The 20324-nt window shown below is 41.2% G+C and overlaps 2 protein-coding genes across 18 annotated transcripts in view; one reads left to right on the top strand and one right to left on the bottom strand.

Annotated features, from left to right (window-relative positions):
- NLN (neurolysin) overlaps nt 1-5112 on the bottom strand; it is a 103209-nt gene extending 98097 nt beyond the window's left edge. For 9 of the 14 annotated variants that reach the window (XM_005557031.4, XM_073993521.1, XM_073993520.1 and 6 more), the window contains exon 1: nt 4941-5112. In XM_005557031.4, coding sequence (XP_005557088.1) covers nt 4941-4981 — 41 coding nt within the window. In that variant the 5' untranslated portion in view covers nt 4982-5112. Of the gene's footprint in view, nt 1-1167; nt 1374-4273 lie in introns of those variants that run through there. The other 5 variants (XM_073993524.1, XM_005557035.5, XM_065546329.2 and 2 more) reach the window with 5 other exon arrangements.
- Nucleotides 1-20324, top strand: part of SGTB (small glutamine rich tetratricopeptide repeat co-chaperone beta) — a 78013-nt gene that overhangs the window by 11790 nt on the left and 45899 nt on the right. For 2 of the 4 annotated variants that reach the window (XM_045393785.3, XM_045393788.3), the window contains exons 1-3: nt 5222-5414; nt 6523-6644; nt 16159-16262. In XM_045393785.3, the coding sequence (XP_045249720.1) occupies nt 6545-6644; nt 16159-16262 (204 nt within the window). In that variant the 5' untranslated portion in view covers nt 5222-5414; nt 6523-6544. Of the gene's footprint in view, nt 1-5221; nt 6083-6522; nt 6645-16158; nt 16263-20324 lie in introns of those variants that run through there. The other 2 variants (XM_045393786.3, XM_045393787.3) reach the window with 2 other exon arrangements.

Raw genomic sequence — 20324 nt, 5'->3', positions numbered from 1 at the left:
TTATGAAACTGGTAAGGATAAAAAAACATTAAAATGCTCAGTGTTGGTAACAGTATAGGAAACTAGCATTTACTTACTCACCTGGTAAGATTAGAGTTTGGGAGAAAGTTTTTAAAACAGAATAAGATGATAAGTAGACCTGAAAGGTATGCATGCCCTTTGATCTACGAGTTCAATTCGTAAGAATTTATACTAAGAAAATAATTAAGGATTTGGAAAAGGACAGTAGGAATGTTTATCCAAGCACTATTACTCATTGCAAGAAGTTGGGAATAGTTGACATGCCTAAAGGTATGTATTAATCAAATTGCATATATCCCCAAAGGGAATATATTATAGCTATTTATATTTTAGAGGATGTTTGTATAATATTAAAAATTATAAAAGAATAACGACATCCTATTTGTAAAAAGAAAGTCTGTTCATAGAAGAAATGTTGAAGGCTGTTAAGAATTGGCTGTTCTAGATGGGTGGATTATGTACGTATTTAATGTTTTCTTTTGCTTGTCATTACTTGCTAAGTTTTCAATAATGAACATGCATTGCTGTCATCATTTATTTATTTATTTATTTTTGAGACAGAGTTTCACTGTGGTTGCCCAGGCTGGAGTGCAATGGCACGATCTCTGCTCACTGCAACCTCTGCCTCCTGGGTTCAAGCGATTCTCATGCCTCATCCCTCATATTCTATAATATACATTAGGTTTTGCTTGGGTAACATGCTGTGCAATCTGACTGAGGTAGGAGGAGGAATTCTCCTGGTTTGCTATGGCAATATAGAGTTGTGTTTTTTTTAAGCCTTAGATATTATTTAGTCAAGCCCTCTTCATTTTACAATATGAGGAACCTGGGTCAGGCATGATGGCACACACCTGTAATCCCAGCACTTTTAGAGGTTGAGATGGGAGGATCATTTGTGGCCAGGAATTCTAGACCAGCTTTGGCAACATAGTAAGATCCTATCTCTACAATTTTTTTAAATTAGCTGGGCATGGTGGTGAGCACCTGTAGTCCCAGCTACTCAGGAGGCTTGAGGCAGGGAGGATTGTTTGAAACTAGAGTTTGAGACTGCAGTGAGCCATGATCATGCCTCACTGCACTTCAGCCTGGATAGCAGTGAGACCTTGTCTCTAAAATACATACTATGTAACATACATACATACATACATCCATAATGTAACTTGAAAGAGGTCCAAGGGAGTGAGTGATTTCTTTAAGGCCGCAAAGTGAATTGAACAGCAACTATAATCCAAACTCCAGGTTCTCAGCCCACTTATCCCAAGAAATTGGCTGAACACCCCCATCAATGATCCTGGCTGCCCAGCTGGCCTTGGGAAGCGGGTATAGCAGCTCTGACAACAAGAAAACCCAAAGGAAACTATAAGTCAGTTAGGTAAAAGCCTAGTCACTCCATAACACTAAAATGAACTCCCAAGTGTCAGAGGAAACAGGAAAAACAGGAAAACACAGGGATCCTCCGTGTTGTCCAATATGAACTCTTTTGGAAGATACTGATTTTGAAACAGCCGATTCTGTGATAAAGCACAGAAGCCCTGGGTTAAGGACTACTGTATATAATGATTAACTGTGAGATATGCCCTTATATAACAAAATAGTTAATGTATTTATGGTAGCTTCTAACAAGGTAATAATTTTTTGGCTATTAGTTTATTTATTTTCTTCCATGCATAAACAAAGAATCTAATACGACATAGCAACAGCTCTCAAAATGTAGTCCACAAACCTTAAAGGTAGAGGTGTGGGGAGGGGTTCCTGACACCCTTTCAAGGAGTGTAACAATACTAAGACATTATTTCTCTTTTTTACTTTGTGAACATTTGCACTGATGGTGAAAAGCAATGGTGGATAACATTGTTGGTACTTCAGGACAAATTGAGTCCACAGCACTAAACTGTACTAGTAGCTGTATTTTTCATTGCTATGCACTCAGGCTAAAAATAATGTCAATTTCATTTTAGAATATCCTTAATGAAATGGTAAAAAGCATGAATTTGTATTAAATCTCTACCCTTGAGTTACATGTGACCAAGTACACACAAAGCATTTCTGCTGTGTACCTGAGTATAAGGGTTGTCCTGCGGATTTGGTTGCCCAAATCAAAAGCACTTTTGCAATTGGTTGAACTGTGAGCTGAAATAGCTTTTTTTCATGGAACACCATTTTTACCAGAAAAAAAACTACTGACAGACAAACCAGGGTTATTCAGACTTAAGCATGTGGCAGAAGTTCTGTCAAAAATGTAACAAAGTGAGACTGTCACTTCAAGTAAAACAACTGACAGTTTGTGTTGCCAATGATACAATTCTAGCTTTCAAGTGAAAACTAGCATTTTGGAAAATCCTATCTGCCACTGTGAGCTTGACAGCTTCCCAATACTTGAAGACTTTTCTGATGAAATGGGAAGACATTAAGGAAAGTGATTGTTTGATACTGTATAATGAAATATGTCAACATTAGGAAGAACTGTATAACACAGTGAACCACTAAAATTTCCGAAGGACTTATGCTTAATGTTTAAAATATCAGGCATCAATCCAACATCCATTCAAAGTGTAAGGTACACCAATGGATATTAATGTAACAGTGTAAAAAAAGTACATTGATATAGTTTCAGATTCCACTTTGTAACTAACCTTTAAAAAGCTACCATTTGTCAAACTTTGATGTGATATCAAAGAATATCCATGATTATCTTTAAAAAGCTATTAAAATATTCTTCTTTCCAACTTCATATGACTGTGAGGTGGGATTTTCTTCATCTTAAACCAAAATGAAACAGTACAGCAGCTTAAATGCAGAGGCAGACATAAGAATCCAGTTACCTTCTATTATGTCACACATTGGTTTTGCAAAAATGCAAAACAATGCCACTCCTAGGATAACTGTTACCAAACCAGGAAATAAGTGCTGATGATGATGTGGAGAAATTGGAATCCTTGTGTACTGCCAATGGGAATGTAAAAATGGCACAGCCACTGAAGAAAAACAGTATGGTTTCAAAAACTAAACATAGTACTATCCTATGACTCAGCAATTTTCACTTCTAGGTACATACGGTATCCCAAAGAATTAAAAGCAGGGATTCAAACAGACATGTGCACATTAACGATCATAGTAGTAGTATTCACAGTAGCCAAAAGGTGGAAGCAACCCAAATGTCCAGACAAATGGATAAACAAAATGTGATATATACATACAATGAAATATTATTCAGTTTTAAAAAGGAAATCCTGACACATGCTTCAATATGAATAAACCTAAAAAACACTATACTAAATAAACCAGACTCAAAAGGACAAGTATTGTATAATTCCACTTATATAAGGGACCTGAAATAGTCAAATTCATAAAGAAAAAATAATGGTTAACCAGGGCTTTGGGGAGGAAGTAATGGGCAGTTATTATGTAATAGGTACAGGATTTCAGTTTGGGATGATGACAAAGTTCTGGAGATGGACAGTGGTGTTGGCTGTACCTCTCAATTGCACACTTTAAATTGTACCCTTAAAAATTATTAAAATGGTAAATTTTGTTATATCTTACCACAATTTTAAAAACAAAACCCCACAATATTACTCTTCTCACTGATGGGGGGGGGGTGGTTTGGATAATAGTTATTTTTCATTAAAATCATTATTTAGGCACGTAGCCTATTTATTACTGTTTTGTAAATTTACAAATACTTAAAATTTTTCCAGCTTTAATGTCTAATATGGTAAATATAAACATATATACCATACAAACAGAAGCTCTTAGGTCCACGGTAATTTTTGAAAGGTAAAGGGGCCCTGAGAATAAAAAGTTTGAGAATTGCTCTTATATGAAGATTTATTTCCTCTTCTCACACCTGCATTATGTGAAGATCTTCATTTCTTGGTATAACTTCATTTGACAGTTATATCGATTGCAGCCTGGAGACCAGCAAAAAACAACAGGCTGAAATATCACAGATCATCACATTAACTCTTTGTAATTACCACTGTCGCCTGCCTGCTCCCTAACTCTACGGACTGAGCAACAAAAAGCTCCATCCATTCAGAGGAGTGGCAATGTGCAAAAGGGAACTGTAGAAAGCTTAAATGCTGACATGTTACAAAGTAGTTTTGTTGATAGCTAGCAAGAAGCACACATTTTCTTTTTTCTGTTGAATCTTCATTTGGATTTACAGTCCTGGGCAGATTTGGAAACGGGGATGGTGGCGGCATTGTTTCCGAAAACCAGCGCATTCGTGCAAAGAATCTAATTCCCTCACCATCTTGCTACTGGTCTGTTGCAGTGGGGTGTGGTTAGAGGGCTAGGAAGCAATCCAAAACAGCAGCTCAGGCTGCCCAAGGCCGTGTACAAGCGATCATTTTCTCCATTTTGGGCCAGGTCAATTTGCACCAGCAAGAGGCAGAATGTTTGTTTCATGGGGAGGAGGAAAATAAAAAAGGAAGTTAGAGAGCATGGACGGAAATAAGCAACACCACCAAAGAGGTTTCATCTCAGGTGGATGTTAAACGATTGGAACGCTAATAATGGGCGCAAGGAGCAAACAAAATTGTTCTGAGTCCACAGCTGCGGCACTTTTAATGACAGGTGTGCAGTTCTGCATTGGGGTTGAAAGTGAAATGATTTTCTTATCCAAACTATTTGCATTCATTTTGGGCCGCGTCTGTGACCAGCCTCGCTGACTGCGGCTGAGGCAGTCCCAAACAAAGGGGAATGGACGTCCTCCCGAGGGAGCGGAGGCGGGAAAGGTGGCCCCAGGTGGCCGCGCCAGGTGTGCCCAGGGGTCCACTTTGCAAGCCGCGGGGAGGGTGCGTCCCAGGAGCGTAGGAGAGGCGCGGTCGGGAAGGGTTGGGTCCGGGCTCCAGGCACCACACGGCGAAAGACCCCGCCCTGCCCACGGCCAAGGTTAACCCGCGCGCTGGAGGTACCTGCGGAGGCTTCGCACAGCCAAAAGGCACCGGGCGATCATGGGAGCGCTGAGAGGCTGGCGGCGGTGGGCGCGTGGTCCTTCAGCGTGGCGCGACAAGGCGTGCGGCAGCGCCTGGGCGCCCGGGAGTCGCGAGCCGGCCTAGCCGCAGAGGCCACAGTGGCTGCCGGGCCAGCGCCCTCCCACGTGCGGCAGCTCCACGCCGGCGCCTACCAGCCCCGCCCCGCGCCGTGCCCCGCCCCAGCCCGCGCGTCCGGCCCCGCCCCAGGGGCGGTGCTGGCCAGACCCCGCCGCTGGAGCTAGAGCACAGCCGGGTGGGCTCTGGGGTTGGCGCCCTGGGGGCCGGGGAGGTTTGCGCCGCCGCGCCCAGTGCTGCGATCCCGAGCCAGGCTTCAGCCCCGAGGACTAGGGGTCGGGCGGGCCGGCCTACGGAACCCCGCGGGCCAGCAGCCGTCGTCTCGCGTCCTCCTGCTTGGTAAGGGGGCTTCTGTCTGGCGAGGGTGCGCCTCCCTCCGCCCCGGACCGAGGCCCGCACTGGCACTCGCTGCACACCGGGCAGGGCCGAGGCAAGGCCGGGTGCCGGAGGGAGGACGGGAGGGAGGGGGAGCTCGATGCGCTCTGGGGAGAGGAAGGGGGAGAAGCCTGGACGAGGCTGGGCATCTCTTTCCCTCTTTGCACCCCCTTTTCCCCCCTTTCTGTTTTTACCTTCTGCCCTGGGGTCTTATTTATTGCTTGTGACCCCGTGGCCTAGAGGCTGACATCGCCTTTAAAATAACTACACAAATAATAAACATTATAGCGGCGGGTACCACACCCTGGCTTTGAATTAGGGAACCTGGGGAACAGATGGATGATGCGATTTAGTGGAAATCAGCCATGAATGCCGGCTGGCCCTGCGCCACTGTTTGGATGCGATAGTATTCCATGTGAATGAACATGACCGGGAGCTTCCAGCTTGTCCACGAGAGCACAGCCTCTGCAGGGAGCGCCGGTCGACTTGTAGTATCCATCGACTTGGGCAGCGATTTCCTGACATGTCTGCTGATTAAATAGAAATGCCATTTTTATTAAGAACGACACTCACCAGTTGAACAACCTTTCGCGAATGTGTTTCCTCATCAAATAACTCTCAACCTACAAAAAGTAGGTAGTGTACATTATTAATACTTTTTTTAGGTCCCATGAAATAGAGGAAGATGCTTGGTTATAGATCAGCTTTTAGTCAGCAGTATGAAAGCCTCTCAACTTAGTACTGAGGCCTTTAGGGGATTTCGGTATGGTGAGATACTCAGTGACAGTCTAAGCTTATGCTGTACTTGTTTTGAAGACATTTTTACTTGTTCCAAGATTTAACATACTCTTATACCACTGGGTATTAATGAAAATATGTAATAAATTACCTTCACAATACTTTGTGCTCTCCTGACTCTTAAAAAAAAAAAAAAAGATGAAAGGTCATACAGTTTTGTGTTTTGTTTTTACCTTTAATACAGTTTATAACCCGTATCATCTTTGTAATTTATGACTTTTCTGATTGATTCTTCAGAATAACTTAGTTCAGTGTTTTCATTTTTCTTATCAAGGAAAAGTGTTTAAGCTTCTAAAATGTCATCTATCAAGCACCTGGTTTATGCGGTTATTCGTTTCTTACGGGAACAAAGTCAGATGGACACTTACACCTCCGACGAACAAGAAAGTTTGGAAGGTATGCATCTGCTCTTTGTGTTCATTTATATCATAATTATAAACGAGGACTAAAATAGCTGTAAGCCCAGCTTGATGATCTATTGTAACAAAAATCAGAATTTTCTTTGATCTTTCAAGGAGAGGCCTGATTATAAGGTTATTGTATTTCCATTTTCTGAAGCTTGTTTTGTTTAACAACAAATTAAGAGGACTATTGTTTATTTATTGAACAAATACTATATGTAGAAAGTATGCTGTTCATATTATAGGCAATGTTTTCTTCACAGCAACTGTTATGTTAGTATTATCCCCATTTAACAAGTGAGAAAATGAAACCAGGGCCAGACTTGGTAGCTCATGCCTGTAATCCCAGCACTTTGGGAGGCTGAGGCTGGTGGATCATTTGAGGTCAGGAGTTCGAGACCAGGCTGGGCAACATGGCAAAACCCTGTCTCTACTAAAAATACAAAAAGTAGCCAGGTGTGGTGGCACTTGCCTGTAGTCCCAGCTACTCGGGAGGCTGAGACAGGAGAATGGCTTGAACCCAGAAGGCGGAGGCTGCAGTAAGCTGAGATCCCATCACTGCACTCCAGCCTGGGCCATGAGGGAGATCCTGTCTCAAAAAAAAAAAAAGAAAATGAAACCAAATAGCATAACCAGATAACACAGCTGATATGTGATAAAGCCTGGTTAATACTCTGAAGATCTTGTTGTCTGCATTTCCTAATAGGAAAGCATCCAGTTTAGAAATAATATATAAAAATACCTGAGTCATTTTAATAGCACTATGTAAAAGTCTAATAATTATACCACTCGTAAGATCTGACCAGTGCCTAATTTCGAACTTGAAATGAAAGCATTTCACCTGTGTTTTACATTAACTTTAATATTGGCTTCGGTAATCTGTAAAGTTGAACAGGATGTAGGTGATGGCATCGTGTGTTTCCTCGACACCATCTTTGTTCTTCATGTTTATGTGTTACAAAATTTAAATTCAGTACAACCATAACAAGGTAGAATTTGGAAGATGGGCTTGTGGAGGTTCAGTGAATCTGGTGTCCCTGTGGCCTAAAGTCTTTTATTTATTTATTTATTTTTTGAGACAGGGTCTGTCTGGCTCTGTCACCCAGGCTGGAGTGTAGTGGCACGATCTCAGCTCACTGCAACCTCCACCTCCTGGGCTCAAATGATCCTCCCACCTCAGTCTCCCAAGTAGCTGGGACTTCAGGAGTACACTACCATGCCTGGCTAAGTTTTTTATTTTTTTGTGTAGAGACAGGGTTTCGCCATGTTGCCCAGGCTGGTCTCAACCTCCTGGGCTCAAGTGATCCACTCGCCTTGGCCTCCCAAAGTACTGGGATTACAGGCATGAGCCAGCCCTCCCAGCCCTAAAGTCTTAATTATTGCAGTAAGAGTGCATTTGGAAGAACTTAATAAATAACAGTATAGTTTAAATTTCCCATCTTAAAACTGCTTCTGTAATTTCAACAAGCACTTCCCTGTGAATATGCTTTTAGGAGGTGGAGATGAAAATTGGGCATTTGCTCTAAATCTGCTTGCAGTCTGGTTAGATGATGTCTTTCCAGGTGGCAGTGAGAGGAGCAGGTGATGCACAGTTGGAGAACATTGCCATCAGTCCATTTAATATTAAGGTCTTTTTGTTCTTGATGATTAGACTATGTGAAGATAAAGTTGACTGGTTATCTAAGGAGAATGTTAGTTATGATTGCTCTATAGCAAACAGATAAATGCAGTCATTTAAGAAAAGATGTTTCTTTTCTAATCAAAGGCAGCATAAAAGTTTTAAGGGCCAGAAAGAAAATTGAGGGTTTTTTTTTTTTTTAAACCAAGATGTTACGTCCTATTTTTAGGATGGTATTCAGCCAAAAATATGTGCCTTCAGCTGTTTGTTATATATGGCAGTCAGAAAGGGTGCCAATTGTTTTTGACTGACCCCTATTTTTGACTCTGTGAGTCTAATTTAATTGAACATGAAATCATGTGGAGGTGTCTGCCCACCTTCTAGACATTTTTAAAAGCCCTGGGAAAGAAGCCTCAGTTCTGATACCAGCTTTACCACTACTGTGAAGCTGATGTATCATCAGCTTTGTCTTGCCATCAGATTATGTCACCCACTCCTCAATTATTGTCATCTACTGACATTTGCTTCGTTCCTTGACTAATTGTGGTTCCTGTTCACTGTCACTCTCTCTAGCACTACTCCTATTTAGTTCTTGGCAATTGCAATATACTGATAGATGATTATTTTAGTTCCCTGGCTCTCAGTTCTTGACCTCGTCCAGTGATCTCAAATACTTTATCATATTCTAGATCAGTGGTTCTCAACTCGGGGGTGATTTTGCAGTATCTGGATACATTCTGATTGTCACAACTGGGTGAGGGGGGTGGCTGGTATTACTGGCATCTAGTGAGTAGGTAGAGGCCATGGATGCTGCTAATGCACAGGACAGCCCTTCACAAGAAGAAATTACGTGATCCAAAAGGTCAGTATGTAGAGATTGAGAAAGCCTTCCCTAGACTTAATCATTACCAGAATTGCATTCCTCCCCTAATCTCTGTCCCAAACATTTCACTTCCTGACCACTATTGCCTGTCCTTCCAAGCTTACTCCCTCTAGAATCGCTACTCCAGCTATTCTTTGACCCAACCAATACCTCCAGTCTGTTCATCCCTCACCTTTTCCCACACCTCGTTACTCATCTTAAATTCCATAGTTGATAATTACAATTATTCCCTCGTAACTCTTTCCCTTTCTTGCAAAGCCCAACTTTGTTTAAATCCAGCTCTCCACCTACTCTGTGCCCACCTACTCACACCCACTCATGTATATAGATGGAGCAAAACACACAACTTTGCTGACTAGTCCCACTTGAAATTCATGGCTCTGAACTTCAAGCAGCCTTTAATGCTTTAATGCTGTCAGGCAATCACGCCCTCTGTTCCAAGTTCATTCGTACATTTATTTTCCTAGATGACCATTTTAACACTTTCTCATATCTTCTGAAACCCTCAAACCTCTTTCACTGTCCTCACTTTTAGTTGGTTACTTTGCTTTCTACTCCACCAAGAAAACTGAAATAATAAGAAAATAGCTGGGTACGACAGCACTCACATACTCGGCCTGCCTGCCTGTTTGCCTAGCTATTACCATAGGTGGACTATTCGCGCCTAAATGGAACCCCTCTACTGGTATACTAGATCCCATCCTCTCTCACCTACTCCAGGATATCACTCTAGTTATTTTTTTTTATCTTATAAAATTTTCATACTCTACTGGATCATTTCCATCATAATATAAACTTACCATTATTCTCCCTTCTTCAAAAAAGCAAAAATAAACAGCAAATAATTATTTTACCATACTACCCCTAACCCATTACTGCTTAATTGTATGTCTCCCTTTGCAGCAAAACCATTTGAAAGAATTGTCTATGCTTGCTTTCTCCAAACCCTCTCCTTCTATTCTTCTTAAACCCATTCTGATTAAGCCTTTGCCTCTCTCTCTCAATCTATACCCCTCTCATCAAGGTCATTAGTGATTTCTGTGTTGTTTAATTTAATGGTCAGTTCTCAGCTTTCATCTGAGTTATTAGCTGTCATTGATAATGTTGATGGTCATTTCCTCACTGCCCCCACCCCCACCCCCAGTATATTTTATTTAGTTTCCAGGATACCTCATGCTTTCTTGGCTTTCTTATCTCATTGTTTGCTTCTTTTCTGTCCCCTTTGCTGGTTCCTCTTCTTTTCCCTGACCTGGCGTACCCAGAGTCCGCTGCTTGATCCTCTTGTCTTCATTATCTATACCCATTTCTTTGGTGATATCATTCAGCTTCTTAGCCTTAAATACCCCGTATCTATATGCTATTTCCCAAATTTATGCCCTCAGCTCAGACCTTTCTCCTGAAGGTCTTCTTATATATCCAAGTACCAACTAGATATCTCCACTTGCATGTCTAATAGGCATCCCAAATTTAAATTGCCAAAACCGAACTTCTGATTCCCCCACCCAAAATCTGTTCTATGTGCAATTTCCCTATCTCTGTTTATGGCAGCTTCATCTTTTCTGTTGCTCAGGCCAGAAACTTGGGTATCATTCTGGACTCTTCTCTTTCTCAAATACTCTGTAACTAATCATTCAATAAATCCTGTCAGCTACACTTTCAAAATATGTCTAGAGTTTGACATTTCTTATCATATCCACTGATATCACCTCTGGATAGAACTAACTGTTTCTTGGCTGTTTTAGTGTGGCAGCCTCTAACTGGTGTCTCTGCTTCTCTTCTTGCCCCTCCATTGGCTGTTGCAAACACAGGCATCAGGGATCTTTACGAACAGAGTATGTCAGTTTCTATGATTTATCTACTCAAAACGTGACTTAAGTAACATGACTTCTCATGTTACTTAGTCATTGTTTAAAGGATCTTTATAATTTGACTTCTGTGACATATTTTTCACCTCCTCATCCCGTTTCTCATTTGGCTTCAGCCGTATTAGCTTTCTCTTTATAAATGTACCATATCCTCTTGCCTATGGGCTTTTGATCTGGCTGGTTCCTCTGCCTGGAATGGTCTTCACAGATAATGGTAACACTCCCATCTCCTTCAAGTCTTTTTCAAATCTCTTTTCTCAGTAAGGCCTACTCTGAACTCTCTGTTAAGCCTTCAGCTGTGGGCCAGGTGTGGTGGCTCACACCTGTAACCCCAGCACTTTGAGAGGCCAAGGTGGGTAGATCACCTGAGGTCGGGAGTTTGAGACCAGCCTGGCTAACATGGTGAAACTCCATCTCTACTAAAAATACAAAAATTAGCCTGGCGTGGTGGCACACGTCTGTAATCCCAGCTACTCAGGAGGCTGAGGCAGGAGAATAGCTTGAACCCGGGAGGCACAAGTTACAGTGAGGCAAGATTGCGCCACTGCACTCCAGCCTGGGCAACAGAGCGAGACTCTGTCTCAAAAAAACAAACAACAGCAACAAAACCCTGCAGCTGCTTTTCTGCTCAACTGCCCACACTTTCCATCTTCCTTACCCTTTACTACCTGTTTATTGTTTATGGTCCACCTCTCCATCCCTTACTAGGAAGTAAACCCCAAGAAGTTAGAGGTCTTTTCTGTTTTATTCACTGATATGTTGAAAGTGTCTAGAAAAATGCTTGACACATGATAGGTGCTTAATAAATATTTGTTGAATTGAATCCAATGGTCTTGGGCATTTGCTTGGTTGGTTTGGATCTTAGTTTCTAAGTCTAGTTGGTAGACATACTTGCCTCCTCGCAGCCAATATATTTGTGAAGAGAATCTGAATCAGTGAATGGCAGGTACATAGCATGTGAAAACTTTTGAATTAAGTGTTATACAGATGGGCTGTGGTATTACTGAATAGAATTCTTCACTCACCTTTTTCTATCAGTACCAGACTATTTTTGTTTGGTGTTACAGTGGAACAATAAGTATATATAGTATTTCTTTAGATTTTTTGACTTATTCCTGAATGTCTATTATTTTAAATAGGAATAAATAGGAATAGGTTCTTCTAAAAGGAAGATCAAATGTCATAATCTCTGTTTGATAAATGAGAATCTTGAGGTAAATGTAAGTTAAATTGTTGTACCCAGGTTATTTAATTTTTTTGGCCTGGATCAATAAGGATAATGAGACAGTCCTGGGTTCCAAGGCTGTGGTTAGCTTTGTTTACTAAATCATATGCCTTTCTAAATATGTGTTATTGTTGAACACTATACATTTTGGCAACTAGGTTTACTTATCAAAATAGAATTGCATTTAGAAAAAAAAAAAAAGGCCACCTCCTTTAGGGATACTTAATTGTATCTAGTATGTGCCAGATCTGTGATGTGAGGTTAGTGGCAGCAGAGATAAAGAAGGTGGACTGGACTGCCTTAAGAACATAGGGCATAAAATCCCTCAGAGTTATCACATGGACTTTTCACCTGTCAGTGTTTAGCTCTGAAGTTCCATAATTTAGTGTTTTGCTAAGGGCTTGGTTGGGTACTGTCCATCTTTTACAAGGCTGTAAATTAATTTTTTTTGGTGGGGAGGCAGATAAACGCTCTCTTCCACAGATTTGATTGTTTATTTCCTCCAAATTCAAATGTCACTTTCACTGCAAAAAAGGCAGTAGATTAAGTTGATTGAGCGTCTACCTTTGCCAGACCCTGTTAAAGTCGAAGACGAATAAGATGTAGGCCCCGCTAGGGATAAAAGACTTTAAGGAAAACAAGATGTAGACTGTTTAATATGGGAAGACAAACATTTAAGTGCATATAATACAGTGTGATAAGTACAATAATGGAAACGTGTACAAGCCACATGGCAAAGTATAGGAAATGACCAATTTGATCAAGAAGACGAGATGTTTATCAAGAATAAATATATACATATACATTCTTTTTTTTTTTTTTTTGAGACGGAGTCTTGCTCTGTTGCCCAGGCTGGAGTGCAACGGCACGATCTCAGCTCACCACAACCTCTGCCGTCCAGGTTCAAGTGATTCTCCTGCCTCAGCCTCCAGAGTAGCTGGGATTACAGGCACCCGCCACCATGCCTGGCTAATTTTTTTTTGTATTTTTAGTAGAGACGGGGTTTCACCATGTTGGTCAGTCTGGTCTTGAGCTCCTGACCTCAGGTAATCCACCCTCCTTGGCCTCCCAAAGTGCTGGGATTAGAGACATGAGTCACTGTGCCTGGCCACATACATTATTATTATTATTACTACTGTTATTATTTTAAATAGCAGTCTTCGTGGCAATGAGAGCCTATTTTCTTGTGGCCCAGTGTTTTACGTGCAAGTACAACTGCTTGATAGGAATAGAAAGGGAGAGAATAGGGATGGGTAAATAGTAGTAGGGCTTGGTAGGAATAGAAAGGGAGGAGAATAGGGATGGGTGAACAGTAGATTATTTTGTATCTAAAAGACCCTTTGACTTTTTATCATTGGTAATTTAGTTTCTTATTAAATCCCTCTTTAAGGAGAATTGTTCTGTGATTACTGAAAGTAATAGTGTTTCTTTTATGACAGAGGTAATTTCCCCAGGACTGCAATTCATACATAATGTATCTTTTAAAAGTTACATACAAGTATAAGGGAATCTACTTCACACTGTCTGGAAATACACTGGGCGTTTTGGGTACATTCTCATCTCATTGAGCCAGGAGTGAATTCCTTTCCAAAGGTGAGCACTATCAGGATGAGAATCTGCTTCCCTTCCCCTCAAAGGGTAATTGTAGAGAGGACAGGATATATGCTATCCGCCATTAACTACCTGCTCCCATTTTCTCGAATCCCAAGTTTTCTCTCTAATTCATTCTCAATGTTCCTGCCAGACTTTTAGTTCTAAACATAATTTAGTTATGTTACTCTCCTTTACTAATTTATTTAATGGCTCTCCATTTGCTCATTTCTTGAAGTCTAAATCTTTTTAAAAATGCCATTTCAGGTGGCTTGTCATCTACACAGACTTCTTTTGTTTTTTGAAGACAGAGTCTCACTCTGTCGCCCAGGCTAGAGTGCAGTGGGGTGATCTCGGCTCACTGCAACCACTGCCTCCTGGGTTCAAGCAATTCCCATGCCTCAGCCTCCCGAGTAGCTGGGATTACAGGGGCATGCAACCACGTCCGACTAATTTTTATGTTTTTCGTGGAGATGGGGTTTCACCATGTTGGCCAGGCTGGTCATGAATTCCTGACCTCGGGTGATCTGCCTTCCTTAGCCTCCCAAAGTGCTGGGATTACAGACGTGAGCCACCGAACCTGGCCTCTAATGACACACTTCAAACATAATCCCTCACCATGTCTTTCCATCCACTGTATACCCTAGCCATACCAACCATTTATTTTGCATACAATAAAAATAGACAAGGCCCCATCACCATTTCACATGCTTTATATTTTGCTTATATATGTTGTCTTCCTTTATTAAAATATAAGCTTTATCATGTAGACAGTGATTTTTTTCTGTTAGGTTTATTACTGTTTCTCTACCACCTTAGACTAGTGCCTTACACATAGTAGACACTTGGCAAATTTGCATGGATGAATGAATTTTTAAAATCTATCTTCACATGAGTACACCAGGATTAATATTAAGTGCTTCTTCCTATGTGCTGGGGGCTATGTTCTGTTACTATTAGTGTTTTTAATTAATGGAGAATTCGGTTTCTCACATTTTTTTAAAAAAAGATAATATTTTAGGTTTGTAGCGAGAGTACTTTTTTTGATTTGTTTTTGTTTTTGTTTTTTTGAGATGGGGGTCTCAACCCAGGCTGGAGTGTAGTAGTGAGATCTTGGCTCACTGTAACCTCCTCTTCCCAGGCTCAAGCAATCTTCCTACCTCAGCCTCTCGAGTAGCTGGGACCATAGGTGCGCGCCACCATGCCTGGCCAATGTTTTGTATTTTTGGTAAAGATTTCTCCATGTTGCCCAGGCTGGCCTTGAATTCCTGAGTTCAGGCAATCCACTCTCATTGGCTTCCCAAAGTGCTGGGATTACAGGCGTAACCCACCACACTTGGCTAAGTTGTTGGTATTAATGACTTGCTCTTTCTTTCTGGTAGCCTTCAACAAGAATATGATGTAATACGTATATTGAGAAATTATATTCTAGACAACATTTTTCCTTAAGTGAGGAATAAGAAATCAAGTCGTTGCCAGGTGTGGTGGCTCATGCCTATAATCCCAGCACTTTGGGAGGCCGAGGTAGGATGATCACTTGAGCCCAGGAGTTTGAGACCAGCCTGGACAATGTGGCAAGACCCCGCCTCTGCAAAAAGATTTAAACAGTTAGCATGTGGCTCATGCCTATAGTCTCAATTACTAAGGGAGCTGAGGCGGGGGGATCCCTTGAGCCCAGGAAGTCAAGGTAACAGTGAGCTATAATTGTGCCACTGCATTCCAGCCTGGCCACAAAGCGAAAACTTGTCTCTAAAAAAAATTAGGGGCCGGGCGCGGTGGCTCAAGCCTGTAATCCCAGCACTTTGGGAGGCCGAGATGGGCGGATCACGAGGTCAGGAGATCGAGACCATCCTGGCTGACACAGTGAAACCCCGTCTCTACTAAAAAATACAAAAAACTAGCCGGGCGAGGTGGCGGGCGCCTGTAGTCCCAGCTACTCCGGAGGCTGAGGCAAGAGAATGGCGTGAACCCGGGAGGCGGAGCTTGCAGTGAGCCAAGATCACGCCACTGCACTCCAGCCTGTGCGGCAGAGCCAGACTCTGTCTCAAAAAAAAAAAAAAAAAAAAAAAAAAAAAAATTAGGAAGAAAGAAAGAAAGGAAGGGAAGGTGAAGGGAGAGTGGGAGGGTGAGGAAGGAAGAAGGAAAATCAGTGTGTTTTCCTTCGATAGCTAGTCTATAAACAAATTTCTTTACAGCTGAACCAATGTTTTCCTTATGTTCTGTGATCAAAATACTGAATTTCCATACATTGCAGTTCTATCAGAAAAAAAAAAACTTGTTTTTTTTTTTAATTGCTGATTGTTTTTTACTATTAAAATTTATTTTAAGTTGCAATTCAGTGCTTGGAGACAGTTTTTAAGATCAGCCCAGAAGATACACACCTAGCAGTTTCACAGCCTTTGACGGAAATGTTTACCAATTCCTTCTGTAAGGTATGTTGTCATTATTTTTCTCATTATTAACTGATATAAATATGACTACAATTTTATGTTAATAGGTTGTTAATAGTTGAGGGGCCAGGTATATTAACTTCATCCTGTATATAAGGTAAATAGTCTGTCTATATGGATATAATTGGGTGTCTAAAATGTAACTGATTTAATGTGCTTTAGATTTTCATATTGATAACTATTTTCATCTTCTCACCTTTTATATTTAATGATATGTATTAGTGGACTTTTAAGTTCTTTACAGTATCTGAGTATTTTTTTTTCTTGAATGTCATTTCAATGAATCTGAGTATTTTTCGATTTCCAGCATCTGAATTGATGTTTCCCTAAAACGTGGAATACAGCTTTAAAAAGTTTTAATGTCTAGGAAGCAGCCATGTGGAAATAGATTCATCTGGAATTGAATCATCATTTCTGAAGCAGAAGTCATCAAATTTGCCCATTGATGGGGCTCTTTAAAACAAGAAAAGGTTAAGGGTCACTGGGCAAAACTAAGACTGAAATCCAAGTTTGCTGATCCCTGTTCCTGGGGACTATTTATACATGGTCTTGGGTTTCTGGCCTTTTCAGGAAACAGACCATGAGACTGAAAAATGCTAAGGTTAGTGAGTTTAGGGCTCCCACATGTGGGTTGAACTCTCACTTGTTTCTTTGTTTTTCTTTTTTTCTGAGGCAGGTCTCTCTCTGTCACCCAGCCTGGAGTCTAGTGGTGTGATCATGGCTCATTGCAGCCTCAACCACCTGGCCTCAAGCAGTCCTCAATTCTCACACCTTAGACTCACGAGCAGCTGGGACTACAAGCACACACCACTACACCCAGTTAATTTTTGTTTGTTTGTTTTTGTTTTTTAGTAGCAACGGGGTCTTGCTTTGTTTGTTTTGTTGCCTAGGCTGGTCCTGAACTCCTGAGCTCAAGCCGTCATCCTGCCTTGGCCTCCAAAAAGTGCTCAGATTATAGCCGTGAGCCACCACACCTGGCCCCACATATTTCTTTATGACATTTTGGTGCCTCATGGGCTCCTTTTGTTTTTCTAACTCCATACTTGAGCTTTAGTATATAATGAAGAATTCTGGAGTGAAGCTGAAACATATCTTGCACACTTCAGTGTGGAGTGGACATTGCTGACAATACCATACTTGACTGGATCCTCCAGGCCCTGTTTCTCGAACTTCTTGGAAAGAGGTTGTTAGAGTTGCAGTGAAGATGGCAACTTGGCAGTAAATCATTCCCTTTTATTACACTTGGGAGAAAAATAATGCACTTATACATTAATTCATCAAACAGATGAATTCTTATTGTGTGACAAGATATAAGGAGATAGTAACGTTTATCTCTGTTCCTCATCAGGGAACTCCCTTTTTCTTCCCTTTGGTGATGGTGGGCTGTGGTTCTTTCCTTGATTGGGCCTGTGGCCCCCTCAGGGAACCCTGTTTCAGTGGCTAGATATGGTTATGGATAAAGCAGACCTTCTTTGCTGTCAGATATGTGAGGCCTGTGCTTGAGACAGTTTTAGATTTGCTCACTCTTTAGCTTCTGTCACCATTGACTTAATACTGAAGATATTAGAACTTCTTTTTTTTTTTTTTTTCTTCTCAGGAAGCTCTAATTGACTTTTACCCTCTGTTTGAATAAAGCTTTTTCTTTATTTTGCTGTATCTCCCTGATTGCATTTAATTATAAGAAGTTTGTTGGTCACTATTGTTAAAATACAGTTTACTGAAACTGGCTGCCGAAAATATCTACAGTTGTGTTATATGTGGTATCGTATTTCTTTTTTTTTCTTTTTTTTTTTTTTTGAGATGGAGTCTAGCTCTGTCGCCCAGGCTGGAGTGCAGTGGCGCAATCTCAGCTCACTGCAACCTCTGCCTCCCAGGTTCAAGCGATTCTCTTGCCCCAGCCTCCTGAGTAGCTGGGACTGCAGGCGTGCGCCACCATGCCTGGCTAATTTTTTTTTTTTTTTTGAGAAGGAGACTTGCCCTGTTGCCCAGGCTAGAATGCAGTGGCACGATCTCAGCTGACTGCAACCTCCGCCTGCCGGGTTCAAGTGATTCTCCTGCCTCAGCCTCCTGAGTAGCTGGGATTACAGGCACCCGCCACTGTGCCCGGCCCTGGCTAATTTTCGTATTTTTAGTAGTGACGGAGTTTCACCATCTTGGCCAGGCTGGTGTCGAACTCCTGACCCAATGATCCGCCTGCCTCGGCCTCCCAAAGTGCTGGGATTATAGGCATTAGCCACCACGCCTGGTCTCATAATTCTTTAGTAGTCTTATTTTACAGCTATGGCTTCATTCCATATATGTTTGTTGACCGAGTATGGCAGAGAAAGTGTAAAATTCACATGAAATAGCATCAAGATTGTTGTAATTAAAGAAATTATTTGTCTCACCAAGTGTACTTGATTGTTATATTGGTCATTTTATCTTTAGGATACTGCTTTTCTATTTTTTTCCCCCAGTTATGTTTATATACCAAGTGGATTCATTCCCTTCATTTAAAGTAGGTAGCTCTTGCTCCCCCATGGTGAACTGCTCAAATTTATGCAATGAATATGATAATTAGTTTTCAAACTATAAAACAGTGGCAATTTTGGCAAATAATTTAGAAGGTTTGGGAAGACAGAAGAGATTATAATCTATTTTTTAATATGCTATTTTTCTGACCCCCAAATCACTTTTTCCCATGTATAAAGTGCCTAGGTTTATTGGAAAATTTAAAATACAAGGAACCCTAAAGCCAAGTACTGTAGGATGGTAATGTGTCTTTGAATTCTGTTTAGATCCTGAATAACTACAGTCAGTTTTAAGTAGTGACCTCTACTTAGGAAGGTTCTCATTTTGATTCTGTATTTTTATTCCAGTATTTTATGCTTAGGAAAACTGATTAGTAGATAATGATTTTTAAAAAAATAAGGACAAGACCCATATATTTGTCCGTGATTTTTTACTTGTGAATATTTATGTCTAATTTGCAAAATATATTTCTGATGTTAGAGCTATCAGTTTTGTGGAAACTCTAATCAAGACAAAGGTAATGATGAATATAGACTACAGTACATAGGGCTGGGCATGGTGGCTCATGCCTATAATCCCAACACTTTGGGAGGCCAACATGGGAGAATTGCTTAAGCTAGGAGTTTGAGACCAGCCTGAGCAACATAGGGAGACCCTATCTCTATAAAAAATTTAAAAGTTACTCAAGTGTAGTGGCACACACCTGTAGTCCTAGCTACTCTGGAGGCCGCGGTGGGAGGATCACTTGAGCCCTGGAGGTTGAGGTTGCAGTTAGCCATGGTCACACCACCATACTCCAGCCTGGGTGACAGAGTGAGACCCTGTCTCAAAAACAAACAAACAACAACAACAACTATATGTATGTATGTATATTACATAGGTCAATGGCTACAAATTATGCTTCTTTAAAAAAATGATAGACTGATTTATGAACTTCAGAGTCAAGTTTAAAAGCAATACAATTTTAAAAAGATCTTTCAAAAATGAAAAAACATACTGTGTTCCCCATGCCACTCAAGATTTTTCTAAATCTTAACATTTGGTTTTCATAAGCACCTGTAGTTTGAACCTTATTAATGGAAAGTTGGTGTTGGAATGATAGTAGGGACTAAAGACAGGGATTTTATAGTGTTTTCTTTTCTTTCTTTTTTTTTCTTTTTGAGAAGGAGTCTTGCTCTGTTGCCCAGGCTGGAGTGCAGTGGTGCCATCTCAGCTCACTGCAAGCTCCGCCTCCTGGGTTCACGCCATTCTCCTGCCTCAGCCTCCCGAGTAGCTGGGACTACAGGTGTCCGCCACCTTGCCTGGCTAATTTTTTTTTGTGTGTGTGTTTTTAGTAAAGACAGGGTTTCATTGTGTTAGTCAGGATGGTCTCGATCTCCTGACCTCATGATCCGCCTGCCTTGGCCTCCCAAAGTGCTGGGATTACAGGCGTGAGCCACTGCGCCTGGCAGTGTTTTCTTATCTTGTAGTAAAATTAATATATGTTCATTGTTTTTAAAAAGTTGGGGCCAGGTGTGGTGGCTCATGCCTGTA

The sequence above is a fragment of the Macaca fascicularis genome, chromosome 6 (genome assembly GCF_037993035.2).
Source record: "Macaca fascicularis isolate 582-1 chromosome 6, T2T-MFA8v1.1".
In the NCBI taxonomy this organism is placed as follows: domain Eukaryota; kingdom Metazoa; phylum Chordata; class Mammalia; order Primates; family Cercopithecidae; genus Macaca; species Macaca fascicularis.
The sequence above is the reverse complement of the archived record's forward strand: the minus strand, read 5'-3'. Positions and strand labels throughout refer to the sequence as shown.